Source organism: Parasteatoda tepidariorum, chromosome 7 (genome assembly GCF_043381705.1).
Source record: "Parasteatoda tepidariorum isolate YZ-2023 chromosome 7, CAS_Ptep_4.0, whole genome shotgun sequence".
Taxonomy (NCBI): domain Eukaryota; kingdom Metazoa; phylum Arthropoda; class Arachnida; order Araneae; family Theridiidae; genus Parasteatoda; species Parasteatoda tepidariorum.
In genome coordinates, this window is record NC_092210.1 from 38,565,394 (window position 1) to 38,591,078 (window position 25,685).

The 25,685-nt window shown below is 29.4% G+C and overlaps 1 protein-coding gene across 1 annotated transcript in view; it reads right to left on the reverse strand.

Annotated features, from left to right (window-relative positions):
* Positions 1–25,685, reverse strand: part of LOC107455609 (protein sax-3) — a 146,848-nt gene that overhangs the window by 36,050 nt on the left and 85,113 nt on the right. The window contains exons 8-17 of the mRNA XM_043055409.2: positions 25,000–25,194; positions 24,802–24,891; positions 22,489–22,650; positions 22,189–22,368; positions 20,454–20,578; positions 17,760–17,979; positions 12,575–12,690; positions 9,935–10,106; positions 8,246–8,437; positions 6,477–6,504 (exon numbers count right to left, since the gene is read on the reverse strand). Of these exons, the coding sequence (XP_042911343.1) occupies positions 6,477–6,504; positions 8,246–8,437; positions 9,935–10,106; positions 12,575–12,690; positions 17,760–17,979; positions 20,454–20,578; positions 22,189–22,368; positions 22,489–22,650; positions 24,802–24,891; positions 25,000–25,194 (1,480 nt within the window). The remainder of the gene's footprint in view (positions 1–6,476; positions 6,505–8,245; positions 8,438–9,934; positions 10,107–12,574; positions 12,691–17,759; positions 17,980–20,453; positions 20,579–22,188; positions 22,369–22,488; positions 22,651–24,801; positions 24,892–24,999; positions 25,195–25,685) is intronic.

Here is a 25,685-nt window from a genome sequence, read left to right on the forward strand (position 1 = left end):
AGATATAATCTTTTCTTCAGCCCACACGATTATATCCGCAAAACAGAGTGCTTTCTGATATTGTATCAATAAAGCCAAAGCAAAATATATTAATACAATAGTGTGAGGAGCACTCAACATTTTTTGAGTGCTTTTTTTTTTTTTTAAAACTGTTTTTTTTTCTTATTATTTCCCCCCTTTTTCTCATATGTCTTTAAATTTTTCTTTGTTTTATCTTCATTTTGAACTTATACATATCAAAAGAAAAGCAACACGAAGAAAATTAAGAAAAACAATAAGTTTCATTTATTACGCATAAGCTGCAAGTAAATAGAACTCCTAAGTTCAAAATGAAGATAAAACAAAGGAAAATTACAGACATATGAATAAAGGGGGAGAAAGAAAAATAATAATAAAAAAAAATAACAAAAAACTGGGGGAAAAAATAATTAAAAATAATAAAAAAATCCACAAAAAAAAGGAAGGATAAAATTTTTTTAGAAATCCGGAAAATAAAAAGATTATACCTTTAGAAAAGATATAATCTGAAAAAATTATATCTTTTATTTTCCGGATTTTTAAAAAAAATTATCTTTTTTTTTCCAGATTTTTTTATTATTTTATTCCCCCCCCCAGTTTTTTTTATTTTTATTATTATTTTTCTTCTACCCCCTTAATTCATATGTCTGTAATTTTCCTTTGTTTTATTTTCCTTTTGATATATATATATATTCGAATTCCAGCAACCGCTAGCCGTTATGAACTTTTATACAAGTCGAAACCTATAAAATATGTTAGAATAGTTTAGACAGGAGAACGCTTAAAAGTTAGAGCAGCTCTTTAATTTTCCTTTTGCGTATTTAACCATATTTCGAATAGTTCCAAACGGTATCGAAACATTTGTGCACTTAATTATAAAATTCTTTTTTCCAAATATAATTCCAAGTAGAAGATAGATTTTAATAAATATTTATTATATTATTTATTAAGGATCGAAAAATAATTTAACTGGAAAGTATGAATTTTTTTCTTTATTTAAAACTGTGTAATTTTAAATGTCAAAATGCAAAAATTAAACAAAATCGGTGAAATAGTTTTTGAGAAATTAAGGTTAAAAAATATAGCTTTTATGAAGTTTATTGACTAAGAAACTATTCGACTAATTTTGCTCAAATTTTCTATTTTGCATTACTCATTTTATAACTGCAAATTTAATTAGTTTGATCAAAGGAATAGTAAACTACAATTTTCAATAATAGTTTTTTTTTTTGCATTTTCAAAAAGCTTATAGTTTCCAAAATAATTTGATAAAACGACGTTTTAAAAAATGTTAATGAATCTGTGAAATATGTTAGTGTGTCTATCAAAAAGCTTAGCTTTGATATTTTTACTTTACAACTGTGCAATATGAGGACTAAGAATCGAACGATTAAGTTCATTTTACGTTTCAAATTTAGTAAATAGTTTAGAAGTTCTTAGTAAATTACGATCATTATATTTGAAAATCACATTTTCGGATAAAAAAAATAATCAAACAAATCGGTAGGTTACATGTAGATTGAGCATCGGATTTGAAGATCGTATTTGTGGATAACGATGCTCAAACTTATATACATAGTTTGCATGTTAATTGAGTATAGTATATAAAAATCAGAAAATGATATTTTTGAATAAATATTAAAGATATATCGATAGATTGCATGTTGATTGAGCACCGGATTTGGAGATCATATTTGTGGATAACAATGTTCAAACTTATATACATAGTTTGCATGTTAATTACGTACAGTATATAAAAATCAGAAAATGATATTTTTGGATAAATATTAAAGATATATATAGATAGGTTGCATGTTGATTGAGCACCGGATTTGGAGATCATATTTGTGGATAACAATGTTCAAACTTATATACATGGTTTGCATGTTAATTGAGTGCAGTATATAAAAATCAGAAAATGATATTTTCGGATAAATATTAAAGATATATCAGTAGGTTGCATGCTGATTGAGTACGGGATTTAAAAATAATGTTTAAAGATAACGATGTTCAAACTTATGTAGATGGTTTGTTTGTTATTTGAGTATCGGATATGAAAATTTGAAAAAAAATATCATATTTTGGGTAAAATATTAAACATACTACGATAGGACGATAATATTTTTACAATTAATAGGTTGAATTTTGATTTAGTACTGCTTTTATTAGCAAATTTTGTTGATAATGTATATACTTGATAGTTTGCATGTTTATTGAGCACAATCCATATGAAAATTATGTTTTGGAATGAGTATTATATTTTATATCAATGGTTCGCTTATTGATTGATCATTGCATTTAAAAATTGTGTCTGCTCATAAACTTCAATCGATGACTGACATCAACGCATGAATTTATCAACGATGAATTTATCAACGCATCTGAAAACCATATTTGTAAATAAATATGCTCAGGTTTACATAGATGGTCTGAATGTTGATTAGATGTCCGATCATAAACTTCGATCGATGACTGACATATTAATTTATCAACGCATCTGAAAAGCATATTTGTAAATAAATACGCTCTGACTTACATAGATGGTCTTAATGTTGATTGTGAACCGAAAATGAAAATGCAATTTTGGGATAAATATTAAAAACGATGTTTTGCATATTAATTGAGCATCGTATTTAAAAACTATACCTGGGTATTAACATGTTTTAATTTAACTGAATCAAAACATATTAAACTGAAGATAAAAATAATGTACTTTGTGTTACTTTTCAAAGTCTTAGGTGAATATTATCTAATTAAACTACATCATATAAAATAATGCGCCATTTTTAGCATATTGGTTTTTGATTCCACATTGATGGTTTTTAATTAAATTTCTTCAATTACAATAATTGATGCAAAAAGATACATAATGGTTTTTCTTTAAAACTTGTCTGACGCTACTGCAGTGTTTAGGATGTTTTTCCAATTATTGATTATTGACCGAAACAAAAGTTTTCTACTTTATAGAGATTCACTTGGTTGAGAGGAGCTGAGGGACTAATAACTTGCAAATAAATTGACCTCAAAAAATCCCATGAGCATGATTCTTAAAAAGATGTTTCCTCTTTTAGTCTTTGTTTTCGATAAGTGCTTATCGATATTTCGACCAAAGAGCAACACTTAAAAGAGAAACAAAAATACAAACAAAGAAAATCAAAATCATGTTTGCTTTTCGTTGTTAGTTTTGAAAGAGCTTTTTACGTAATAAAAATGACGAGCCAGGTCCTAAAGTTGAACATAAAAATTGAGCTATTAATGAGATAAATGATAGTTTTAAAGGAAATTTTTTGTCACTGATATAAAAAAACAGATATAGTCAGCAGTGGCTAGTTGAAACGATCTCAACGTCCAAAGTGCTGAAGTAAAATATCCTCAGTTTTAGACGGATGATGGGTTAGAATACCCTTGTTTTCGGACTAATTGTCGGAGATTTTCATAGGTTTTCTCACTATGTATAGCAAATACGAGTTAAATCCTTCAAAAAGTGCTTCAAGAAGGCTAGTTAGTCCCAGTGCTCTATCCAGGAGTTCCCTTGTCTTCTGCATTGGGTTCAAAATTACAAAGCTCAAAGTTGAGTATTGATAGAAATATGTCGCAATCGGGTCGCTTGCTCAATGCTGGTTATAAAATAAAATAAAATGAAATAAAGAAACAATAGTATGAAAGTGTAAATATCGTTATAGAAGCTGTGCTATATTCAGTATACACGGATTCTTATTGGGATAGTTTGAATTAAAATTTTAAAACTATACTAAAACTAAACTAAACTCAGCGGCGCGACAGCCCATAGAGGGCCAAGGCTTACTGTGCCCATCTCAGTTTTCTTGACCTTTGGGCTCTGGAGTGCAGGAGGAGATGTTTCGGTTAGGTAGTCAGCCGAACGCGAAACCCCCAGTGTTTAGTTCCCAAGCATGCTTGGTACTCATTTATCGACCCACTGAAGGGATGAAAGGCTGAGTAAACCTTGCCCGGCCCGAGGATCGAACCAGGGACCTGTGCCACGGGAGCGCGAAGTGCTACCGCTCAGCCACCAGGCGTTTTAAAACTATACAGCTTTCATAAATATTTTAGAATCTTTTTACTGTTCGTAAAATGTTTTGATTAATGCTCGAATATTTGTATTGTCTGCTTGGAAATTTCTGTTTTAGATTACTTAAAAAATTATATTTTTTAATAGCATTACTTTGCCTAAGTATGAATGATAGAAGAAGTCAGTTTAGTAAGAAATTTAATATTTAAAATGTCTACATTTAGTTTTTTTATTATTTTACGATACATTTTGAAACTTTGATTATTAAACGAACAAAATTTTGTCATGAGTTTCGATTTATTTGATCAAGTTTCTTTAAAAACGAATAAATTGTATAAAAATGCTTGTAGGAAATTTAGCATCACACTAAAATTCCAGAAATACCCTTATAATAATTTCCTGTCATTACTAAGGCCATCGTGCTACTCAGGCTCCTTGCACAGAATTTTTCAATCTTTCTAACAAGTGTATGGATATAAATGAGCATGATGTTTAATGAATCATTTGGTCAATTGCACCAGAGATATCATTACAGTTGATGTTAGATAAATCACTTGGAAAGTGCATTAAAGTTTATTACAAATTAAAATTATTTGTTAAAGTAGTTCATTACAATTGGAATTATATTAGGCCTAAAATTTCTGGCATGCTAGCAGATAAAATGTCCTAATTGTGTAGTGTAGTGTCGCCTTTACAAAGGTTACTTAGAATAAGTAAAGATTTTAGGCAAAATTCTGTTGTATATTAAATTCTGTTGTTGCTAAATTATGCAAGTGTTATGTTATGTAGGTATTATTCTTTGTTTGAACTAAAGATAAATTGTTGCAAGATTTTACTACTTTATGCGTTTCTTGCAAGAGCTAAACAAAGGATGTATTGAAATTTTTGAGTTTAATAAAGGATTAATAAATAATTTACAGGCGAAAGCAGTTACAAATTTTATTAATTTTATGCTAATGATAACCACTGATTTTTCTTTGTTAACTAAAGATTTTATCGTGATTTTTATGGATGAGGTTATTACTTCCTGTTATTTTTGTTCTGTCCGTTATTTTTGTTAAATTCTATTATCAATAACTATCACTCATGTAGTATTCAGTTGATGGATCTGAAGTAGGATAGACTTCAAACAGCAGCCGTATTTTATGCATTATCTATTAAAATTCAATTTTTATTACGAAATAATTTGCCTGTAAACCTTATGATATTATTATGAAATCAAAAGTATTTTATTCTACGCTGGCGCTAAATTTTCCCAAGTATCATAATTGTAAAATCCTACTTCTATTTTATCATAAAAAAATAATTTATTTGCAACTTAAATTTCTTTCATAAATTTATGTGCATGGATTTAAATACACACGTTCATCTCAAGTTAACACAGCATTGAGGACGGGCCAAACACCTATCCAAATGAAGAGACGTCGATCAGCCATATAAACAATAAATCAATTTATGTGCAACTTAAACTTGTTTCAGAAATTTACGTACATCGCTTTAAATTCACCCTCTCTTCTCAAGTTAACACAGCATTGAGGACGGGCCAAACACTGATCCGACTGCATTTCTTCAAGAGACGCCGACGTACCTTATTATAATTCAAATTTATTCATTGAGGTTTTATATGCAGATAAAGATTTGTCGTGAAATGACAGGATGGCAGGATTAAATATTTTGGGAAAAGATGGCCACCAGCTGATATTATTCATCTGTTTTGTGACAAGCACATGTCATATCTGACTGCTTTTGCAATGAGTCTGCTGTTTGACATCTGTTGTATGTATTTATTTTTATCAGCATCCAATGCAGTCTTCAAATCAAAAGCTGTCTTGTTTTTATTTCTTACTTTCTTTCTTCGGTTAAATGTTTACTCTTAACAACTAGGATTGTTTATTCTTATTTAATGGGTAAAAGTTAACCTTTTCCTGCAGTTTAAATTCATTTTCAATTAATTTACTTCCTTTCGTTGTATATATTAAGGTCATCACTGCATTTTAATTTTATTTTTAGCTATACTCGCGGCAACCCTAATCTATAGTAATTTTACGTTCCTCCTCTGTAAAATAGTTCGCTTTAATAATGTTCATAAAATTGTTAAACAGGAGACAATAAACAAATACAGATTCTACTGATAAAATGATTAGTAATTATGTAGAATTTAATCACGAACATGAAAATTTCTTAAATTATAATATGGAAAATATTGAAAATGCTTTCGCGTTGGAAATTTAAAAAAAGAAACCAACTTGGCACGCTTATTATCATACTTTCATAGTTACTCTTCCAAGCAATTTTGTTATCACCCTTTTTCACAATTTTTATATATATATGTATATATGTAAACTGTGATAAATTTTCTTTATTTTTTCAATACAGCAAATATATTATTTTTAATGCTATATGCTACACATTGATAAGAAATTCTCACCTCAATCCTTCTGTTTTGTGAATAGGCACTAAAGAGAGAAAAAAATACTTTTTTTAGCTATGAAGCATTTTCACATAACACAGTCATTAAAACTAAAAAATTTAAATTGTTTAATTAAAAAATTTTATTAAACAACTTTATTAAATAAAGAAAATAATTCTTATTCGATTCCACTGTATTTAATTCAAATACACTGTTGCGGTAAAAAGTACCGGCGCTCAGGGCACTCACAGTACCGGCACTCACATTTTACCGTAAAATTCATTTTTACCATACGGATAAAAACCCAGATATACCGTAATTTTTGTAATAATAATTACAGTAAAATCACGGAATCTCTCTAATTAAATAAATATTAGAGTAAAAAATAAGTCTACCGGAAAAGAATTCCGACGGACTATGAAAAGAAATGCAACATAATTACCTGAAAAGATTTATCGAAAAATTTTACATTATAATACATTTATTACATTAAAAAGTTACATAACGTCAACATTTCAACTACTTCTCAACATGAGATGAAAATCTGCCACCTGGGAATGGAACCAGAGTGTCACAATTGTCTGATTGCACATTTTTGCCCCTTGAAGAGTGTAGAGTGGACAGGAAGTTCTTTAGGTGATGCAAGAAATAGTGAAAGTCACAAGAAGCAAGATAGGGGCCACAAGGTGGATGGTCAAACACTTTCCAGTGTTACTTTTGCATCAGGTGTTTAGTGGAATTCACCATTTGGGGACGAGCGTTGTCATACATGATTTCTACTTGCTCTTATAACTGACGAAATTCTTGACTGGCGGAAACTTTATCATAGACGAAGACATAAAAAAGCTATGACGCTCTCAGTGTATTTTCATACTGCAGATTTTTGTGATTATGGACTAGTATTACTCAAATTACTCTATAACGAGAGTTACAATACCCGTGGTTCATATGTTGAGAGGTAGTTGAAGTCGTTTTTTGTAATATAATAATTTATGTAATAAATGTATTGTAAATTATAACAAATATTTCCACGAAATTATGTTACATTTCTTTTTTATGGGCCTTTAGTAACTTAGCTTCCGGATGACAAAATCCAATGATATATAGCGCGCAAAATGAAAAAGAAAATATTTAATAACTTTTGGTCCACTAATTGGATTTTCACGTATTAATATGCAATCTTAATTATTTGAGGGTCTAACCTAAACGTGCGACGATATTTTAAGTTACGTAATCGGACTACTTTCTCAGAAAAAAAAACATATTTTTGAACCCCAAAACATGAGGATGGGGGTAGCCGCAATGTGGAAATGCGGTATACTATTTTGCATAATGTAATTGAACAGATTGATTCAATTAGTTTTTGAGACATAAAAATTTTAAAATATGACTTTTTTGTTACTATATAGCGAAAATTATTAAGTATTATGCAACCCAAACTTTTGACCTCTCGTAGTAGCAAGGAAAATCTAACTACGTGTAAATCTATCGACAATATCTACGTGAAAAATATACTTTTGACCCTTTCCTTCACTATTACGACCATATTTTCAGATGATGGATAATCCTCTTAATTTTGAGGGTTAAAAAGCCAAATCCGTATTAAAGTATGTCTGTTTTTTTCAGAGAAAGTACCTTTTAGCGTCTGCTTTCGTTATTTAATTTAGGATTTTATTAATTTAAGATTTGATTTCTATTTTGCGTAGTGTATAATAAAAAATTATTATAGCCTATATATATGCATATATATACAGTTTGCTTCTGATTGGAAGGAGGAGATTTCTTACCATTGATTTGCACACCCAGTGCCTTTTTCCAAGCAAGTCTCCTCCTGAAGAAAACGGCAACGAGGAAGACAGATAATAGAATGAAAATGAAGCTACCTAGAACAGCAATGAACCATGGTTGTTGTACTATAGTATGAATGGAAGATGATCTCCTCGACAAACCACTGTCCATGGCTCCAATCATATGAGGATCTGAAAAATTTACTGCAAGTCATTTCACTATGAAAATACACACATTAGCTATAATTTAGACTTCAGCTCTTTCAAGATTTAGACAAGGACTTGCAAAATATTTCTAAATAATTTTATTGATGCAGCTATTAGTCTTTTAGTTAATATGTGAAATATTAAAAATGCCAGGGAATTCCCATGCGATCCCATGCCTTGCATGAAATATTCTCACTGAGAGATTAATGCCTTGCAGTGCAACGCAATGATGCATATGATGTTGCAGCACATACATCTATAAGATAATGTAACTCAAATATCCATATGATAATCTAGCTCAAATATTCTCTCTACTTTTATTTTTAGGATTCAAGGACCACAAGGGAACACCTCAAGGATCCTCCATTCCATGATGAGGCAATACCCTCTAGATATACCTTCTAGTGTTGGTAAAGGGCCACTCCGACATCAGGCACCCCGACCAACCGACAGGACTAGGACTAGCTCAAATATTCATATGATAATCTAAAACAAATATTTATATAATGTAACGCAAATATCGATGTAATAATGTAACGCAAACATTATGATAACGCAACGTAAGTACCTATATGATAATGTAACGTGAGTTGGTTAAGTAAACGCAAATATCCGTCGCAAAAGTTCCACACCAAGGTGAATCTTTTATTTTGCTATAAGTTCTATAATTAATTCAAGAAGTTTTGTTCTTTTTTGAATAGAAAACAATCTGTTTGATTATCGGAAATATATTTGTTCTAAAATTTAAAATTAAAAAAAAGTAGTCGGAAAAAAAAAAGATTTTTTTCCATTCACATTCACAAATTTATGAGCAATTGATTTCGTAAATTAAAGAAATTTTAATGAATAACCGCTTCTCTTAGATCTAAATATCCGCAAAAAATTGATAGTTTGAAAAATTATTGTTTGAAAGTGAGACATGTTAGGTAGATTTTACCTTTAATGTAGAAAAGGCTGCATTTTATAACCTTAAATTGTTATAATGCTAAATATGATACTTTTAACTTATTTTGACCTAAATTAATACAAAATAATAAAAAAAAGTATAAAAAACAGGTTTAGTAAAAATTCTGCGTCAAAAGATTAAAAATAGGAAAGTAATTTGTTTCTTAAAATATAAATAAGAGCTACTTAACTACAAAATTTAAAAAAAAAATTCTCTCAGTTAATGTCACCTGCCAACTTTTAAACAAAAGGCTTTTCCGAAAGCTTTCGTTTGTCTAAGCAAATGAGTACGCAAACCACAAGAAAAAAAAACAGTAAACAGAAAATAAGTGTTACCATGTTAAAAAGAAGAAAATTCTTCCTCAAACTGAATTTTTAAAACTAAATTTTATAATTAATAGTTATACATTAGGTATGAAAAGTGTAAGACTATAAAAAGTTACTGTCTGAGAAGATTAGTGTAGTGATTTTTTTCTTCTATTTTTAATTAAATACAAAAATTCAAAATCATAATATTTAAGAAAAATATCTCCTTACCTATAAGGATATTAAGAAGTGACGTTGACGGACCTTTTCCAACATGCGTAAAGGCCTCCGCTTTAGCTTTGTAGAGTACACCAGCTGTGAGATTCCTTAATGTCACAGATGTAGTTGTGCTGTTTGTGGTAATATTGGAGTGTAGACTGGATGTGTTGTCATAAATCTGCAGCTAAAATGTTAGGTAATTAATTAATTACTAAATTGAAGGTTTATAGATATTAACAGAGATATTAGTATTATTACAGATAATCTAGTAATACATAATAGTTAGGTGCATTGAGAGTTTAGTAATATTTAGCAAAAATTCGTGGAGTTTCGAGGAAAAGAGTGTTCTTGAAATTACAATTTGTAATTGATTAAAAATATTAACTGCAGCGTAATAAATTAGTAGCATAACAGAGAGTTTAGTAATCTTTAGTAATAAGTATTGAAAGTTTAGAAATATTTAGAGAAAATTCATGAGATTTTGAGGTTAAAAGAGATTTACGCAAATCGGGCGTCAATTACAAAAAGTAATTATTTGTAATTGATGACAAACATTATCTACATAGTAATAAACTGTCTGCATTACGAAAAATCTAAAAATCGCCGTTTTTGGTAATCATGTTTTACAATTACTACTGAATAATTAATCATAATATATGACAAAAACAGATAATTAGCGATGACTATTGTTATTATTTTTATTAGCCTGTATTAGCAATAAACAACTTATTAAAATATGATTTCAAGGCCACGTTATCAAAGGTTATCATAGCCCACGGTAGCAACTAAGCTACCTCCTTGTCATAGCGATTGAAAATACTAAGATTTTTTTCCAGGAAATATTTATTTCGTTACGTGTTTTTATGTTTTTTGAAGGAAATAATAATTGTTCATGTAAAATTTAAACATGGAATACTAGCTAATTAATACATTATTGTAATTCTGATTACTTAAGTGGAATGTTGATCATTTGATATTATAAATAATGTCTATTAATCACAGTTATTTGTAGTCAAAATTTGTTGTGCTTGTAATCGTATAAATAATAGTTTAATTGATTGTGAGTTAATTTTATCAATTTCTAGTAACAATCTAAGTTACTAGTAATAATCTTTGATAGCAAGTGATCAGCCACTTGATTACTGCTTGTTCAAGTAATTGATATCAACCACCTGTAATCAATTACTTGATTCCCAAATTCTACTTTCAACTAGGAGCAAGAGGAAATAATGAGTTTAAATACTTCCAATTAATATTCAGGTTCGACTATATATTCAAGATAAAAATTGAATTTTGTGAATATTTGAAATTTTTATCCATTTTGTTGAATAATTTGTAAATATTATTGCATGTATTGGTAGATAATATTAATCTATAATTACAAATTATCAAATAATAATTTCAAAGTCATGGTTGTAAAGGTCATCATAGGTCACTGTAGCAACTACGCTACTGCTTTATCATAGCAATATTAAATGCTAAAATTTTTACTAGAAAATATTTATTTCGCTATGTATTTTTTTGTTGAAGGAAATGAAGTTCATTAAATATAGAATTTAACATGAAATGACAAAAAACAATTACCCATGAATACATTATTATTTGTAATCCCAATTGCTTGATTACTTAAGTAGAATGTTGATTACTTGATATAATAAATAATAATGTTTTGAAACCATAGCTACTTGTAATCAAAATTATGTGTGCTTGTAATCGTATAAGTAATAGTTTGATTGATTACTAATTATTTTTATCATCTACTTGTAACATTTTAGAGAATTTGATATCAAATGATCAACCACTTGATTTCTGCCTGTTCAAGAAATTGATATCAACCACTTTTAATCAATTAAATTATTACAAAACTCTGCTTTGAACTAGGAGTTAGAGGAGATACTGAGTTTAAATACTTCTTATTAATATTTAGTTTCGAATATATATTTAAAAATGAAATTTGAATTTTGTGAAAATTTGTAATCTTTATCCATTTTTTTTAATAATTTTTAAATAACAGTAAAAACGTATACGCGTAATAATTATGTAGGGAATATTTAGCTTCAATAAAATTAAATAATGAATAAGATATTTCCACAAGACATTAAGAATAATTTTTATAAATGCACAAATTAGTAAAGCACGTTCAATAAAAATCCAAATTCAACGTTCAAAAAAAAAAAAAAATTTTTTTTTTGAATTATGATGGTATTAAAAATTATCTTATAAGAGTGAAGAGTTTAAATTAGCTAATTAAAATAAGGTGAATGAAAGACGTAATGTTTCGTTAGGACAATATATGGCCTTAACACTTCGACAACAGTTTTTATATCTTAGTGGGATGTTCTACCTCATTCACCATATTGACAGACCTCGTGCTTTTAGATTTCTCTCTCTCTCTCTCTCGTTTTTCCTATCAAATAAACCGCCTCCTTTATTCTGTGAACAAACCGTAAGATTATTGTTTTAAAAAAAATTCGAATTAAATTAATCAATAAAATTTAATATAAATGATTGAAATATTGAATTTAAAAGTTTCTTTCGTAATCCCAAATTGATAAATCTCTTAGTATTCTTAGATTTTTTAAAAATATTTTAGCACATAATAAAATACTCAACATAACATGTACAGTAAAATAGTGGCAGAAGATATCTTACCAGATATCCTTTCAAACCGCCATTGATGTGTTGTGGTGGCGGTGAAGACCATGAGATGGCAGCACTAGTTATTCCTAAAATTTCAACGTGGAGATTGTCTGGGGGAGCAGATGGTACTGAAAAACATTAAAATAAACTTTTTTTAAATGTTTTCTGTTCTGACCTTTCCATAGAAAGCCACATTTTCTACAAACATTTTATCCTTTTGGTATTTTGTGGGAGAAAGTGATAAGCTTAAGGAGAAATTTGTTTTTATTAATTCCATAGATGAATTTAAAATTTTGATGTGTGCTCCCGTTACCTCGAGCTGCTACTCCGAAATAACGAGGATTATTTATTTACTTTAGTTTCATAATAAGGATAAAAATAATCTTCTTTAATTGTTTTCTGTCCTGACCTTTTCCAAAAGCGAGCCACATTTTCTACAAACATTTTATCTCGTTTGTATTTTGTGGGAGAAAGTAATAAATTTTAGGAAAAAATATTATTTATTAATTCCATAGAAGAATTGAAAATTTTGATGTGTGCACCGGATGCCTCGATTCGCGACTCGCAAATAAGGATTATTTATTTATTTACCTTTTTCATAATTTCCATAGTAATTTATTTTTAAGTAATTGTTTTAACTTTTTTCAAATTTTTATTTTGTTTTAATTTTTTTAGTATTTGCGAATATTTCCTCTTTAAATTATAATTTAAAAGATTAACCAGAATTTTAAAAAAAATTATGTTTTTTTAGAATGTAATCGAAAATTAATTTAAAGTTTATTTTTATTTACTTATATACCTTGCTCTAATAATTGACATAATAATTTATTTTTAAGTAATTGTTTTAGCTTTTTTTGAACTTTTATTTTTTTAATTTTTTTAGTAGAATATTTCCTCAAATTATAATTTAAATTAATTTTTATTACCTTTTAAAAAATATAAATTTTTTAACATTTTAGTCAATTCTTTAGAGTTTATTATAATATATTTATTTACCTTGGTTTCATAATTGCCATAATAATTTATTTTTAGGCGATTGTTTTAACTTTTTCGAACTTTTATTTTGTTTTGTTTATTTTTTTTATTTTTTACGAATATTTCGTCTTTAAGTTATAATTTGAATTAATTTTTTATTACCTTTAAAAACATCATAAACTTTTTTTTAAATTTTGGTTAATCTTTTAAAGTTTATTATTATTTATTTGTATACCTTGGTTTTTTAATCGCCATCATAATTTATTTTTACGTGATTATTTTAACTTTTTTTCTTCGAATTTTTATTTTATTTAAGTTTTTTAGTACGAATTTTTTATTTTTAAATTGTAATTTAAACTAAATTTTCATTACTTTTAAAAGAATCATAATTTAGTTTTTTAAATTTTAATAAATTCTTTAAAGTGTATTATTATAAATTTGTTTACTGTGGTTTAATAATTGCTATAATAATTTATTTTTTAGTAACTGTTTTACTTTTTTTTCGAGTTTTTTGTTTTATTTATTTCTGTATTTATTAATTTTCCATCTTTTAATTGTAATTTAAATTAATTCCGTATTACCTTTAAAAAAAAATTATGCCCTTATTTAAGTTTTAGTTAATCCTTTAAAGTTACAGTTGATTCCTTCAAAACTTATTTTTAAGAAAAATAGCAAATAATTAATTGATGGATATAATTCATACTTTAAAATTACCTTAAATTTAGTAAAGCAAATACAACTTTATTGACAAAGAAATAGAAGATAAAGCATTCTCTAAAAGTAGTTTATAAATTTTTTTTTATAGTTTTAATTAATACATAACTCACTTATGAGATATTAGAAGTTGAGATACGAGATACTTTTTTATAAAAATAAGGATTTATTTTGAATGAATTAATATAATGATCAAAACAGGAAGGTATCGCGTGCTGATGGATAAATTGGAGCCTACAGACCATAAAAATTTCAATGTCTCTTCAAAATTAAAGAAACATTTATAACATAAATAAAGACACTAATTCGCAAATGTTAAATTGGTGACAAAACTTTCATTAATTTGAACAATATTTTATAAATTAAGTTTAAAATCAGTTACAAACTTGGCGATTCTTACATGCATTACACAAACATAGAAATTAAAATAATTATGAAGGTAATTAATAGAGTTGGAGTTTTAAATATGCGTACATATTTTTAAAATAAGTGGAATTGTAAATAAAATAGTTTACACAGAAAAATTATTCCTTTTAAGATATATTTTTTGCCACTTAATTTTGTCAACATTTTTTATTACATCAGTTAAAGAAAAACAGTTTTTTATTTCCTTCTCTATAGATAATAATGCCAAAGTATTAGATCGATTACAATTTTTTTTGAATAACTTAGGCTTTAAAAAAGATTTTTGAGATTCACTGTTTGTATGGGCATGACAAGCAGTATTTTCGAAATTCTATATACACAAGAGACTATATCAATTAATGTTCGTAAAGAGACTCTTTTCATTTTTTTTTTTTCATGAAGAACTTTTTTTCCACAGTGGTTTTTTTCACGTTGCTTTTTTTAAAGAAAAATTTTGTATTTTTGCTGTTTGTTAAAATGGGGGGAGAGATTGAACACCCTTGAGCTTTCGAAATATGGTGGTGGATAATTTGCTTCCTTTTTAGTAACAGTAATATTTACGTTTTAATTCCTTATATTGCTGATGCATTGCTTCCTTTTTAGTAACAGTAATATTTACGCTTTAATTCCTTAAATTGCTGATGCATTTTTTTTAAAAAAAATCATGTAAAATTATCAACTTTCAGTTTTATTTTTTTCATATTTGCCAAAATAAATATGAACATATATCGACGAAAAAAAATTGATGTTCTAATTTTAAATAGCTAAAAGAATTGCTTATAAATTTATTTACACAATAATTCATCAAGACTTTTGTAACCTATGTTCTGTAATCTATATATACTGAAAATGGTTGAAATTACATGTAAAGTTTTTTTTTTACATCATTAGTAGCTTTTAAATAATTATATCACAATCACTAGGGCAGAACACTAATCTATGCAAAAATTTTCCCCAAATTCTAGAGGCAAAAAAAGGTCGATTTTTTGGCAATTTTAAAATGTTTTTGTAAACATTTTCCTTCCACCAGTATTTAATGATTCAGATTACCATTTATTAAGTACGCACCCGAGATACTCGAGTTTTAAATTGTGTGCAAAAAGCTTTTGAATTATTTAAACAGTTTCAGAAATATTGAAGCACTCAAAAAAGCAAAAATAACAATATGGCGGGTCCAAATTTGTGAACCCCTCTTTTTATTAAACTATTTTGCTCATATTTTCCAATGTCAGAAATTCAGAAAGAGGCCGGGATAGCCTGGTTGGTAGGGCCCTAGGCCCATGTCCAAGAGTTCGTGGGTTCGATTCCTTTCCAACAGAAGACTCCCTGTGTAGTAAAGGGTGACTGATGCACGTTAAATCTGTCGAGTCGCAAAGTCCTCCATGTTCCCATAACAAATAAATACCTCTGGCGGTACTGATCCCGGAGTTTCCTTGTCTTCTGGATTGGTTCAAGAATTATAAGGCTGCGGAGTTGGACATTAATGGTCGTAAACCCAAAATTGGGTCGGCTGTTCAACGACGGTTATAAAATAAAAATAAAATAATAACAGAAAAAAAATTAAGAACAAGAGTGAGATAAATTTATTCGGGAGAAGTAACTTAAACCATAAAGATTGAACATTAAAGCATGAATATATTCAATCATTATATCTGGTATAGATAACGTATCAAATTAAATAAAATAATAAATTAAAGTAAATGGCTCACATCTCCACCGAACTCAAACAACTCAAGTTTCTTTAACTATTATATATTTTAATTTAAAACATCGCTATTAAATTTATAAAGTTAACTATTCAACGTTCTTAGAAATTTCGACGCGCATTGCACATAATCATCAGAAAAATTAGTAAGAGCCCTAATACGGAGTCAAAATTGATCTTAGTGCCGTGTATCTTAATCTATTTCAAATCATAATACACAATACCCTGCTTATATGAAATATGGTTCAATATAACACCTACGGGTTCAAGATATAACGGTTCAATCCAACAACTTAAAAATGTCTAAAGTGCCAATATTATGCTTCAATGTTGGACCTATTTCGCAGAGAATGTAATTGCTTTTCAATTTGTATATTATTAATGTAAAGAAAGTCAAACATAGCGTTTAAATCTCTGCAAAGTCTGAGCCGTTTGAGAACAAATAGGGTTTCTTCAACACTCTCTTAAAAAATTATTTAAATTTAATAAATTGGAAAGAACGGTCACTCTCCCCCATGTTCTAAGGGATTCAATCTTTCCAATCGTTATATCTCTTAATTTTAAAATAAGATTGCTTATTTTACAAAGTTAACTATTCTACATTCCTCGAAATTTTGAAACACTTTGAACCATAATATCAGGCAAATTTGCCGTACCCTAATACCGTAACAAATATAACTTTTAACATGGTTCAATATAAGACCGTTTTAAGGTTACGGAAAATTTATACGATATAGTGTTTCAATATAACACCTTTTTAAGATTTAAAAGTGCCGACACAACGGTTCAGAAGTTAACTTATTCTTCAAAGAATGGAATTGATTTTTAATTAGTATGTAATAAATGTCAGAAAAGTCAGAGATAGTGTTTAAAAACCTCTTCTAAAGTTTATGCAGTTTTTGGAATAGCTAGATGGTCCTTCAAAGACTCTTCTAAAAAATTTAAAAAAAAATAAGAAGGTGACTTGAAATGTATTAGTTAAAGAGAATAGGTCACTCCTCTCCATGTTCAAACAGTTGCAGTCTTTTCAACCATTGTATATTTTAATTTAAAATATAACTGATAATTTTATTAAGTTAACTATTCTATATTGCTTGATATATTGAAACTCTGAACCACAATATCAGGCAAATTTTCAGCACCTTAATACGGTAACAAATCTAGCCTTATTATCGTACAACGAATCGGATAACACGATAATACATTTTAACTTAAATGAAAATGGTTCAATGTAAGATCTTTTTAAGATTACCGCTATTTATACTATCTAGTGGTTCACAATAACAATTTTTTAAGATCAAAAATGCCGATGTAATGGCTCAACGTCAACTTATTTTTCAAGGAGGAAATCATTTTTCATTTTGTATACTCTAAGAAAACTCATTGATATAGCTTTACCATCTTCCAAAGTCTGTGCCGTTTGAGAATTGCTCGGTGGGCCTTCAACACTCTTGTAAAAAGGAACCAGGAAAAACTCGTACTTGGTGTATTTTCTGAGATCAGTTAGGACGTAGGAAGAAGCTCCGCCGTTTAGAACAGTCACCATGTTGTACTTCTGTGATCCTGAGCTGAGGTCACGAAAACGAATATAAAATCCCTCCACGTGTTCCTCGGCTCCCTGAAAACAATTGTGACAGACAACTATATAAAACAAACAGTTTTTTTTTAACAATCTACTTCCAAATTATTATTACTATACATATTTTTATGAAACTTGGGCCTTTCTGTGTTTTGGATTATATTTAAAATGAAATAATGTGACTTTTTTAACAGCTATTTTGAGATTACAAAATAAAAGTTGTTTATGTCACAAAAAGATACAATAGGGCCGTAGGAGAGTCAGATTCCGCTCCAGAGGAGCCGTGGTTCGATCCTCATACATGCGATATACTTCCTCGTAAATTCTGTGGATTCGAAAGTCCTGTGGTCTGTTGCTGAGCAGTACCATAGGTACAGGGATCTGGAGAAAATTCATTTCCCCTTTCGATTAACGTCTAAATTGAAAAAGTAGCATCAAGAATGAGTGGTGCTGCCATCTATCCGTGGAGCTCTGAGCTACGACGTATTTTCTTCCTTAGCGGTGCTCTCTTGTCAAACGAAAGGTGCATCTTCTTGACTTTGTTCGCAAAAGGCCAATGGCTGGCGATCTTGAATTGTCCATGTGTCATTAGAAACAACAAGATGCAATACATTGTGACTAAAATATTTTTTTTTAAATAAGCATACATATATTTACAGTTTAGAATGTATATCTAAACATTCGTCAAAAGTATTAGCCTTTAAATATACTTTGTATAGAAAATGATTTGGGACCTGGTTTTATAAAAACTCACTGATAAACGATACAAAATATTAAAATTAAGCTTTTTTAGTTTATCCCTTTATCTGACCCATGGTCCGAATTTGAAATTTTTATCTTGTTAAAAACGTGTTATATGGCATCACTTTCAGTTAGGCGAATTAATATCTCCTAATTACTCCAGAAATTATAAAATACTGTTAAACCTCGGTATTACGAATACGAAAGGTGACCCTAAAAATCCCCGATATCGAAGATTCGGCATATCGAAAATCGAATATTGAATATTTTATTAACAATAAAATAATATAACTTTACTGACATTTCAAAAGTTGTCTAACAAGTATTTACTTAAAAATAAATTTATTTCCAGCAATGTCAATATCTTCGCTTTTTCAATTAATTTTATGTTTTGCTGAAGTCTTTCTTTTTCTGAAATATCTCCAGATACCTTCGTCTCTTTGAATATTTCTGATTCCTCAGAATCACCACATAATGAAAAAATAATACATAATTTATAAATATCCGTTTCGTCTGGATTCATTAAATTATCAAATTACTTCTTATTTTAAGAGCAGATATTCTAATCTATACACACTTCTTGCATGTCTACTTCCTTAGGAATTGATAAGCAATTTATTTTCAAACAAGGTTAACTCATTCTTATTAAAGCTTCAAGCAACGCATTATAAAATTGTTCAAGAAAGGGTATTAAGAATTTAAGTTCGAAAAAAATCAGAAAAAAATTTTGTCGTTAAAATTATTTCATGAAATAGAAGGCTTTAGACAGTTTTCATGCCTTTGCTTTCGTACTTCTTGTTTCCTACTTTTCCTGTGAGTTCCAGTAACTTAATTTTTCATTACTATATTCCGTGTCTTACTTTTTCTTTCGAAATCTGTCTTACTTTTCCAAGCTTCTTATGTCTTACTTTTTCAATTCAGCTCTCGTGTCTAACTTCTTACTGCCAGTTAGCATTTTTCACTTTTTAAGGGTTCGTGCCTCAATTTATTTATTGAGTTCTGCCAAGATGTAAACTAGATAATCTTCTGTCTCAGGAAAACACAAGAAGAAAAAGAATCTGGTTCAAAATGAAAATAAACTCAAGTGTCTCTGGCATATTATTTGCCCACAGTAACAATTGTAATTTGATAGTATATCTTTAAATAATAATAATAACAATAAAATAATAAATAATAAAATAATAATATAAAAAAACACATTGGCCGTGTTTCGGAATTTTTTTATATCTCATTCTTTTTATACATATTATTATTATAAAGATTAATTAGGTTAAAAAAGTGATACTTTTTCATTCAGCATTTTGAATTCATAACCACAATATATTTTGTGGCATTTGTTCATTTTCTTTTCATGAACATTGAAAATAATTGAAAGATTATCTAATGTACATTATGAATGAAAAATAATTTATTTAAAAAAAATTATAAATAAGGAAAAGACTGATATAAGGCTATCTTACTTTTTGTACTAGTCAGTTGGGAAATTAATTTTCAAAAATATTGTTCTATAAATTATTAGAGCAAAAACTTTCACGTGTATTCAAATCTTAATTTATTGACTTTCACATTTAAGCGAAAGATAATTTGTTTATAAAATCAAAGTTAATGAGCAATTAAAAGTTTTTAAAGCGATATTTTTCTTTCCTCAAACTATTTATTCGAATTCAGTGAATTCCAAATCGTTGATTTCTCAATTTGAGAAATTCATGTTTGATAATCCTTTAACGCTTGAAATTCCTATCGGACTTGAAAATTGTGGTGGCGCCACCTACCTTCCAGAACAATTTCACAGCCGTTGAACTAATGGCTCGAATATCCTGAAGTTCCACAGCTATGCTGCTCAGTTGAATCCGTGCCTCTTCCAAATCATAGTCAGGAAGCATGTGAGGGGGGAGACCTGAAAGGGAAAAAAAAGTACAGGAAAATGGGGGAAAACAGAAAAGCGGGGGGAAAAAAGCTTCTTAAAATCGATTATCAATACTGGAAGGAAATATAAGAAAGCTTCAGATCAATGAGACTGTGTGTTACAAAAAGGAAAAATTGTGGAGGTTTAGTATTGATTTCCCGCTAGTCAAGGCATTTTTTACCCTCCCATCAGTGATTGAGCTGATCTGGATATAGGGTTGCAACATTGGAAAAAGGGAAATATCCCTACGTCTCTATTATTGTAAAATATTTTCCATTTTTCAACGAATTCGAAATTCGATAGGAAGGATTTTCTATGTGAATGAAAACTAAATTGAAAAAGTCGAAAGGTGATTAAAATACGACCGATTTTTTTTTCTTAAGGGACGAATTAAATCGAAATAAATAATGCATTTCTGGAAAAGATAACTTATCAGATTTCTTATGCAAGTATGTTAAGAAGAAAGTTAGATTTACTTTAGAATAGTCTGTTGTGAACTAAAAGAATGTTTATTGGTTAATCTTTTTCAAAAATCTTTTTTTGAAAAATACATATAAAGCATCAATACATAGAATACTTCCAATACATAAAAAGCATTACTATAGAATATAGCATCACTATAACATATATAAAAAGCATTACTATAGAGTGGTAAATACATTTATACGCTTTTAACATTAGGCTGTGACAGCTATAGTCATAAAAATAGTATTTCAATTAATCTAGCAATGCAGGACATGAATTTCTAGTTGAGATAACATCAAATCGCTCTCGCAACAGCCTGTTGTGGGCCAGGAAATTCATGGAGATTAGAGCCTATAATTTTATGACCAACTGCATGGTGTGATCAGCTTTGCGTTTATACTTCCCAGACAAGTTAAGAAGTTGGAAGTGGGTACTCATTCATCAAAAGCTAAGTGGATTAAAAGCTTTCACCAAGGATAGAACCCCGGTCCTTCACAATGATGGTTCAGTGCTTTAACGATTGTGACACAATGACAGTAGTATGCACTAAAAAAATCAATTAAAACGCACAAGATCATTTTTATATTAAACCTATGCTTTCTAAATTAGTAAATGACTTTTCTCCCTCAATTTATGCTATCTGCGACATCTGTTTCGGCCACTATAACTTCTTAAAAAGTTTGAATTGCGAAAATTTTTTTTATCTCAACATCTTAGCTCTGTTAGAGACTTATAGTAAAGGCAAAAAAGAAAAAGTTGATTTTAGAAAAAAATTCAGGGTATACATTAATCTAGTTACCTAGAGAAGGTCTAATACTAAACTTCATTTTTTAAAAAAATATGTACTTCCAGCTTGTTTAATCGAAATCATTAAATTCTCTTTATGGTCAAATCTATTTAGTAAACTAAAAAAAAATCATTTAATGAATAATTTTACATTTTGAAAAACGTATAGATCGGTTAGAAGAAAGGTTACGATTTTTTTTAAGGTTGCGATGGTCAAAAGGATATCCGAAATCCCCTAATACATTCTAATGTAATATTTAAGCGGCTTTTGATTGATGATTACAATATTTAAAAATCTATTTCCTGTGTTTGTGGAGTACTTAATTAATTTAGCGAAGTTGAATACATACCATGGGTTTTGATGACTTTGCTACTAGGACTGGGAAGACTTAGACCGTGGGAATTTTCGGCTCTCACTAGGAACTGGTAGTGTGTATCTGGCCTCAAGTTGTGGACTACATGAGTTTCTGAGGCGACATGGTGAGCACTGACAACCCAACCACTTTGGAGATCGCTACTATAGTATTCCACTATAAAAAAGGAAAATATCATTTAATAACGAACCAAATATCGAACTAATAATTTGGAATTACATATCAGCATAAGAATTTCGGAATAAAATTGGAAATAGAACTAAACAAAAGTCATACCTCTATATCCAATGAGTGGGGAAGCACCCATGTTATTGCTTCTTTGCCAGTGCAAAGTAACCGATGTTTCAGTGACATTGAGGGCATTCGGCTGACCAGGAGGTTTTGGAAAAGTCGAGGGATCAGGGGCTCGATGAAATATCACATTTGGATTCCGTGGTGCTGCGAAAAAATTTGTTCGAAGTGAACAATCAAAAGTTGTTTCAAAATAAATTTGTATCAAAAATTGAAACAAAATAAATTTGTGTAAAAAGCTGCATGAAAAATAAAAGCTCTTCATCGATTGCACCGATAACGTCTAAAACTGCCTTACGGACAAAACTAGTGGCTCGTGTACTCATACATATTTATAAAATAGATTTTCATTCCGAAATATTGTGTCTGAGTATAAGGATTTATATATACATACTTTTTTCAGTGTGGCACAAAATACATTCAGATTATTTATACGGAGATGCACTTTTAATTTTTGCTCAATAAAATTTAAATTTGAGTATCTCACATATTAGATTTTTTCATAGATCACAGATATTGGTTTTTTTTCTTCCTTGTCATGCTCTGGTCATTGGGTCATGCTCTGATGCACTTCTTATTACACGCTTTTAACGCGGTAAAAACTTTCCATCCAATCCAATAGATTATTTAGGTTACTGTTGAGTTTCTTTTTACCTTATTTAAAGCATAGATCTAGATATCTGTACAGTTTTTAAAGTTCTACCTAACGTGTTTGTAGATAACATGAGGAATGTATACAGATCGGGGACGTTTTTCTTTGGTGCAAGCTATTGAAATAGCCAAAATTGTTAATGCCTACGTTGTAATGTGATTCCCAAGATGCAGAGTACGCTATACAGGCTGTAAAAATACTAATGATCACAACTGTACTGAGAGTTGCTAAAAAAAACAACTTTTATTGCACAATGTGAGGTCGGAAAGTAAAGGGTGAACGTCAAGATGGCGCATGTTCAGTGAAAATGGAGAGTGCATTAATGGCGAAAAATAATGAGCTAGTAATTTTTATAATTAAAAATTGTACAAGAAAGGCTCAAATGAGTTTCCATCTACAGCAGCACAAGCTTCCCATCAGCGGACTGAATAATGTTAACGTTAGAAGATTCCTGATATATTTGCAGCTGCTTCTCTCATTTTGGGCTACAGTATTCTTAAGTGATTCTTTGGGCGTTTTGTAAACGGTGCTTTTTAGATGCCAGGAGAGAAAAAAATTCTAACCTTATAAAGAAATTAGGTGTTTTTGAGTTGACAGATGTACAGAACGTACCTGACATGGAAAATGAGGTTATGCTTTGCACCAAAAATAACCTCATTAATAAACCTCAATTCCAACCTCATTTATACCTTATAAAATTAACCTCACATATAGCTCAGTGATACTTTTAGTTGAGATCAAAAGAAATTATTCCCACCTCAAATATGCTTATTTGCCTGAAGTGTAAAAAAATAACCTGTACACCTAAAAAACAACTTCTCTAATCTGGTTGCTATAAAGTAGATTTCCATCAATCTCAAAACTATCTCAAATATGAATAAAACAACTTCATACACCATGGGAGGTTGATTTTGTAAGTTTGTGTTTGAAGTTAGCTTCAAACAAACCTCAAATCAAGCTTAACACTTTAAAAGCACCTTAAATTTTTGTAAGGGTAGGCAAGAATGATCGGGAGACCTGGGTGTCCAAAAGAAGAGTTCACGACCACTAAACCATCTCTGCAGGAAGACGATGCCTAGCTAAAGTAGTTTCACCAAGCTCGCGTCCTCTTCTGACCTGCTGATTGTATTCTGACCCCACATTATTGCAGGGTGAAAGTTATTTGTTTGATAAAGTTCTGTAATCTTATATAGTTGAGACGGTTAGTTTCGTTACACCCTGCATGTTTGTACCATTTTTTACGGTCCAACTTAGAGCAATGTACGCCATCTTTAAATTCATTGATAATTTTCGTAAACTATTTTTTCAAAACAATTTCAATTCGGAGTAAAATTATTAAAAAAACTCCAAATTGTATGCTTCTTTCTGATTGAATAACACGAGAGAGGTATTTTTATGCACAAAAGTACTAGTTTAAAGTTCAGAAAAAAAGCCACGACTGATGCTCAGAGGCTTAACCAATTTAACTAATAATAGCTGATGGCTTAAATCCAACTCTTATGCTCTATACAATATGCTGAAACCACAATGAGCATCTCGCAAAAATATATTCAAATGCCATGAATTCTTTCATGTAAAGCAAATTTTGTGCGTAAATTCGATATGTAAAGCAAAATATTTCCCGTAAAATAAAGCAAAGCACTCACATTCTACTGATAAAGATGCACTCCATGATGTCTCACCACTCTCGCTTGAAGCAGTGCATGAATATAAGCCAGAATCTGTTGACTGAAGGGCTGGAAAAAAAATGGAATATTTGCATTGTCTTTCAATCCACTCCAACAAATTTCGAAAAGTTTTCGATAACCAATAAAATCCAACCAGGATATATCTCGTATTCTTACCATCGATTTTTAAAGTTCCAGACTCGAGAACTTTAAATCGGGGGTTGTTTGGAATAGGTCCAGAATTGAATAACCATCGAATTGAAGGAGTCGGGTTTCCGGATGCTTCGCACGGCAGCTTCACTTCGGTGTTCAATGGAAGAGTTTGATTGGCAGGGCCGAGGAGGATTATGGGTGGTGGTACATCTCCCATAGCTGAAATATTAAACTTTGGAATGAAATAGTGAAGAAATAATTTGAAATCTATTTTTGGCAACAGACATAAACATGTGCTGGGATTTCATTACTGTTAAATTTAAATTCATTGCTATATTTATATATTCGTAATATATTATCATATGTATTATGACTTATACTAGAGAGGATTTTTTTTTTTGTAATTTAATTGTATTATGTCTAAACCAGATTTTTAGTTTTTATATGCTATTCCCAACTGATATAATATATTATATATGCTACATGCTAAGGGTTCCGTAACAAACAGTTTTAAAAATTCGTGCTAAAATTAGAAAAGTATACATAGTAAAGGTACCAAATAAACATTAAAATTAAGGGAAAACAAAAACTGCTTTAGAAATCTAATTACTCATTTCAGAAGAAGGTAGGACAGAAAATACAGAAACCAGTATATAGTATATATATATATATATACCTTATTAGAGCTAAGAAAAAAAAAACTTCTTTTT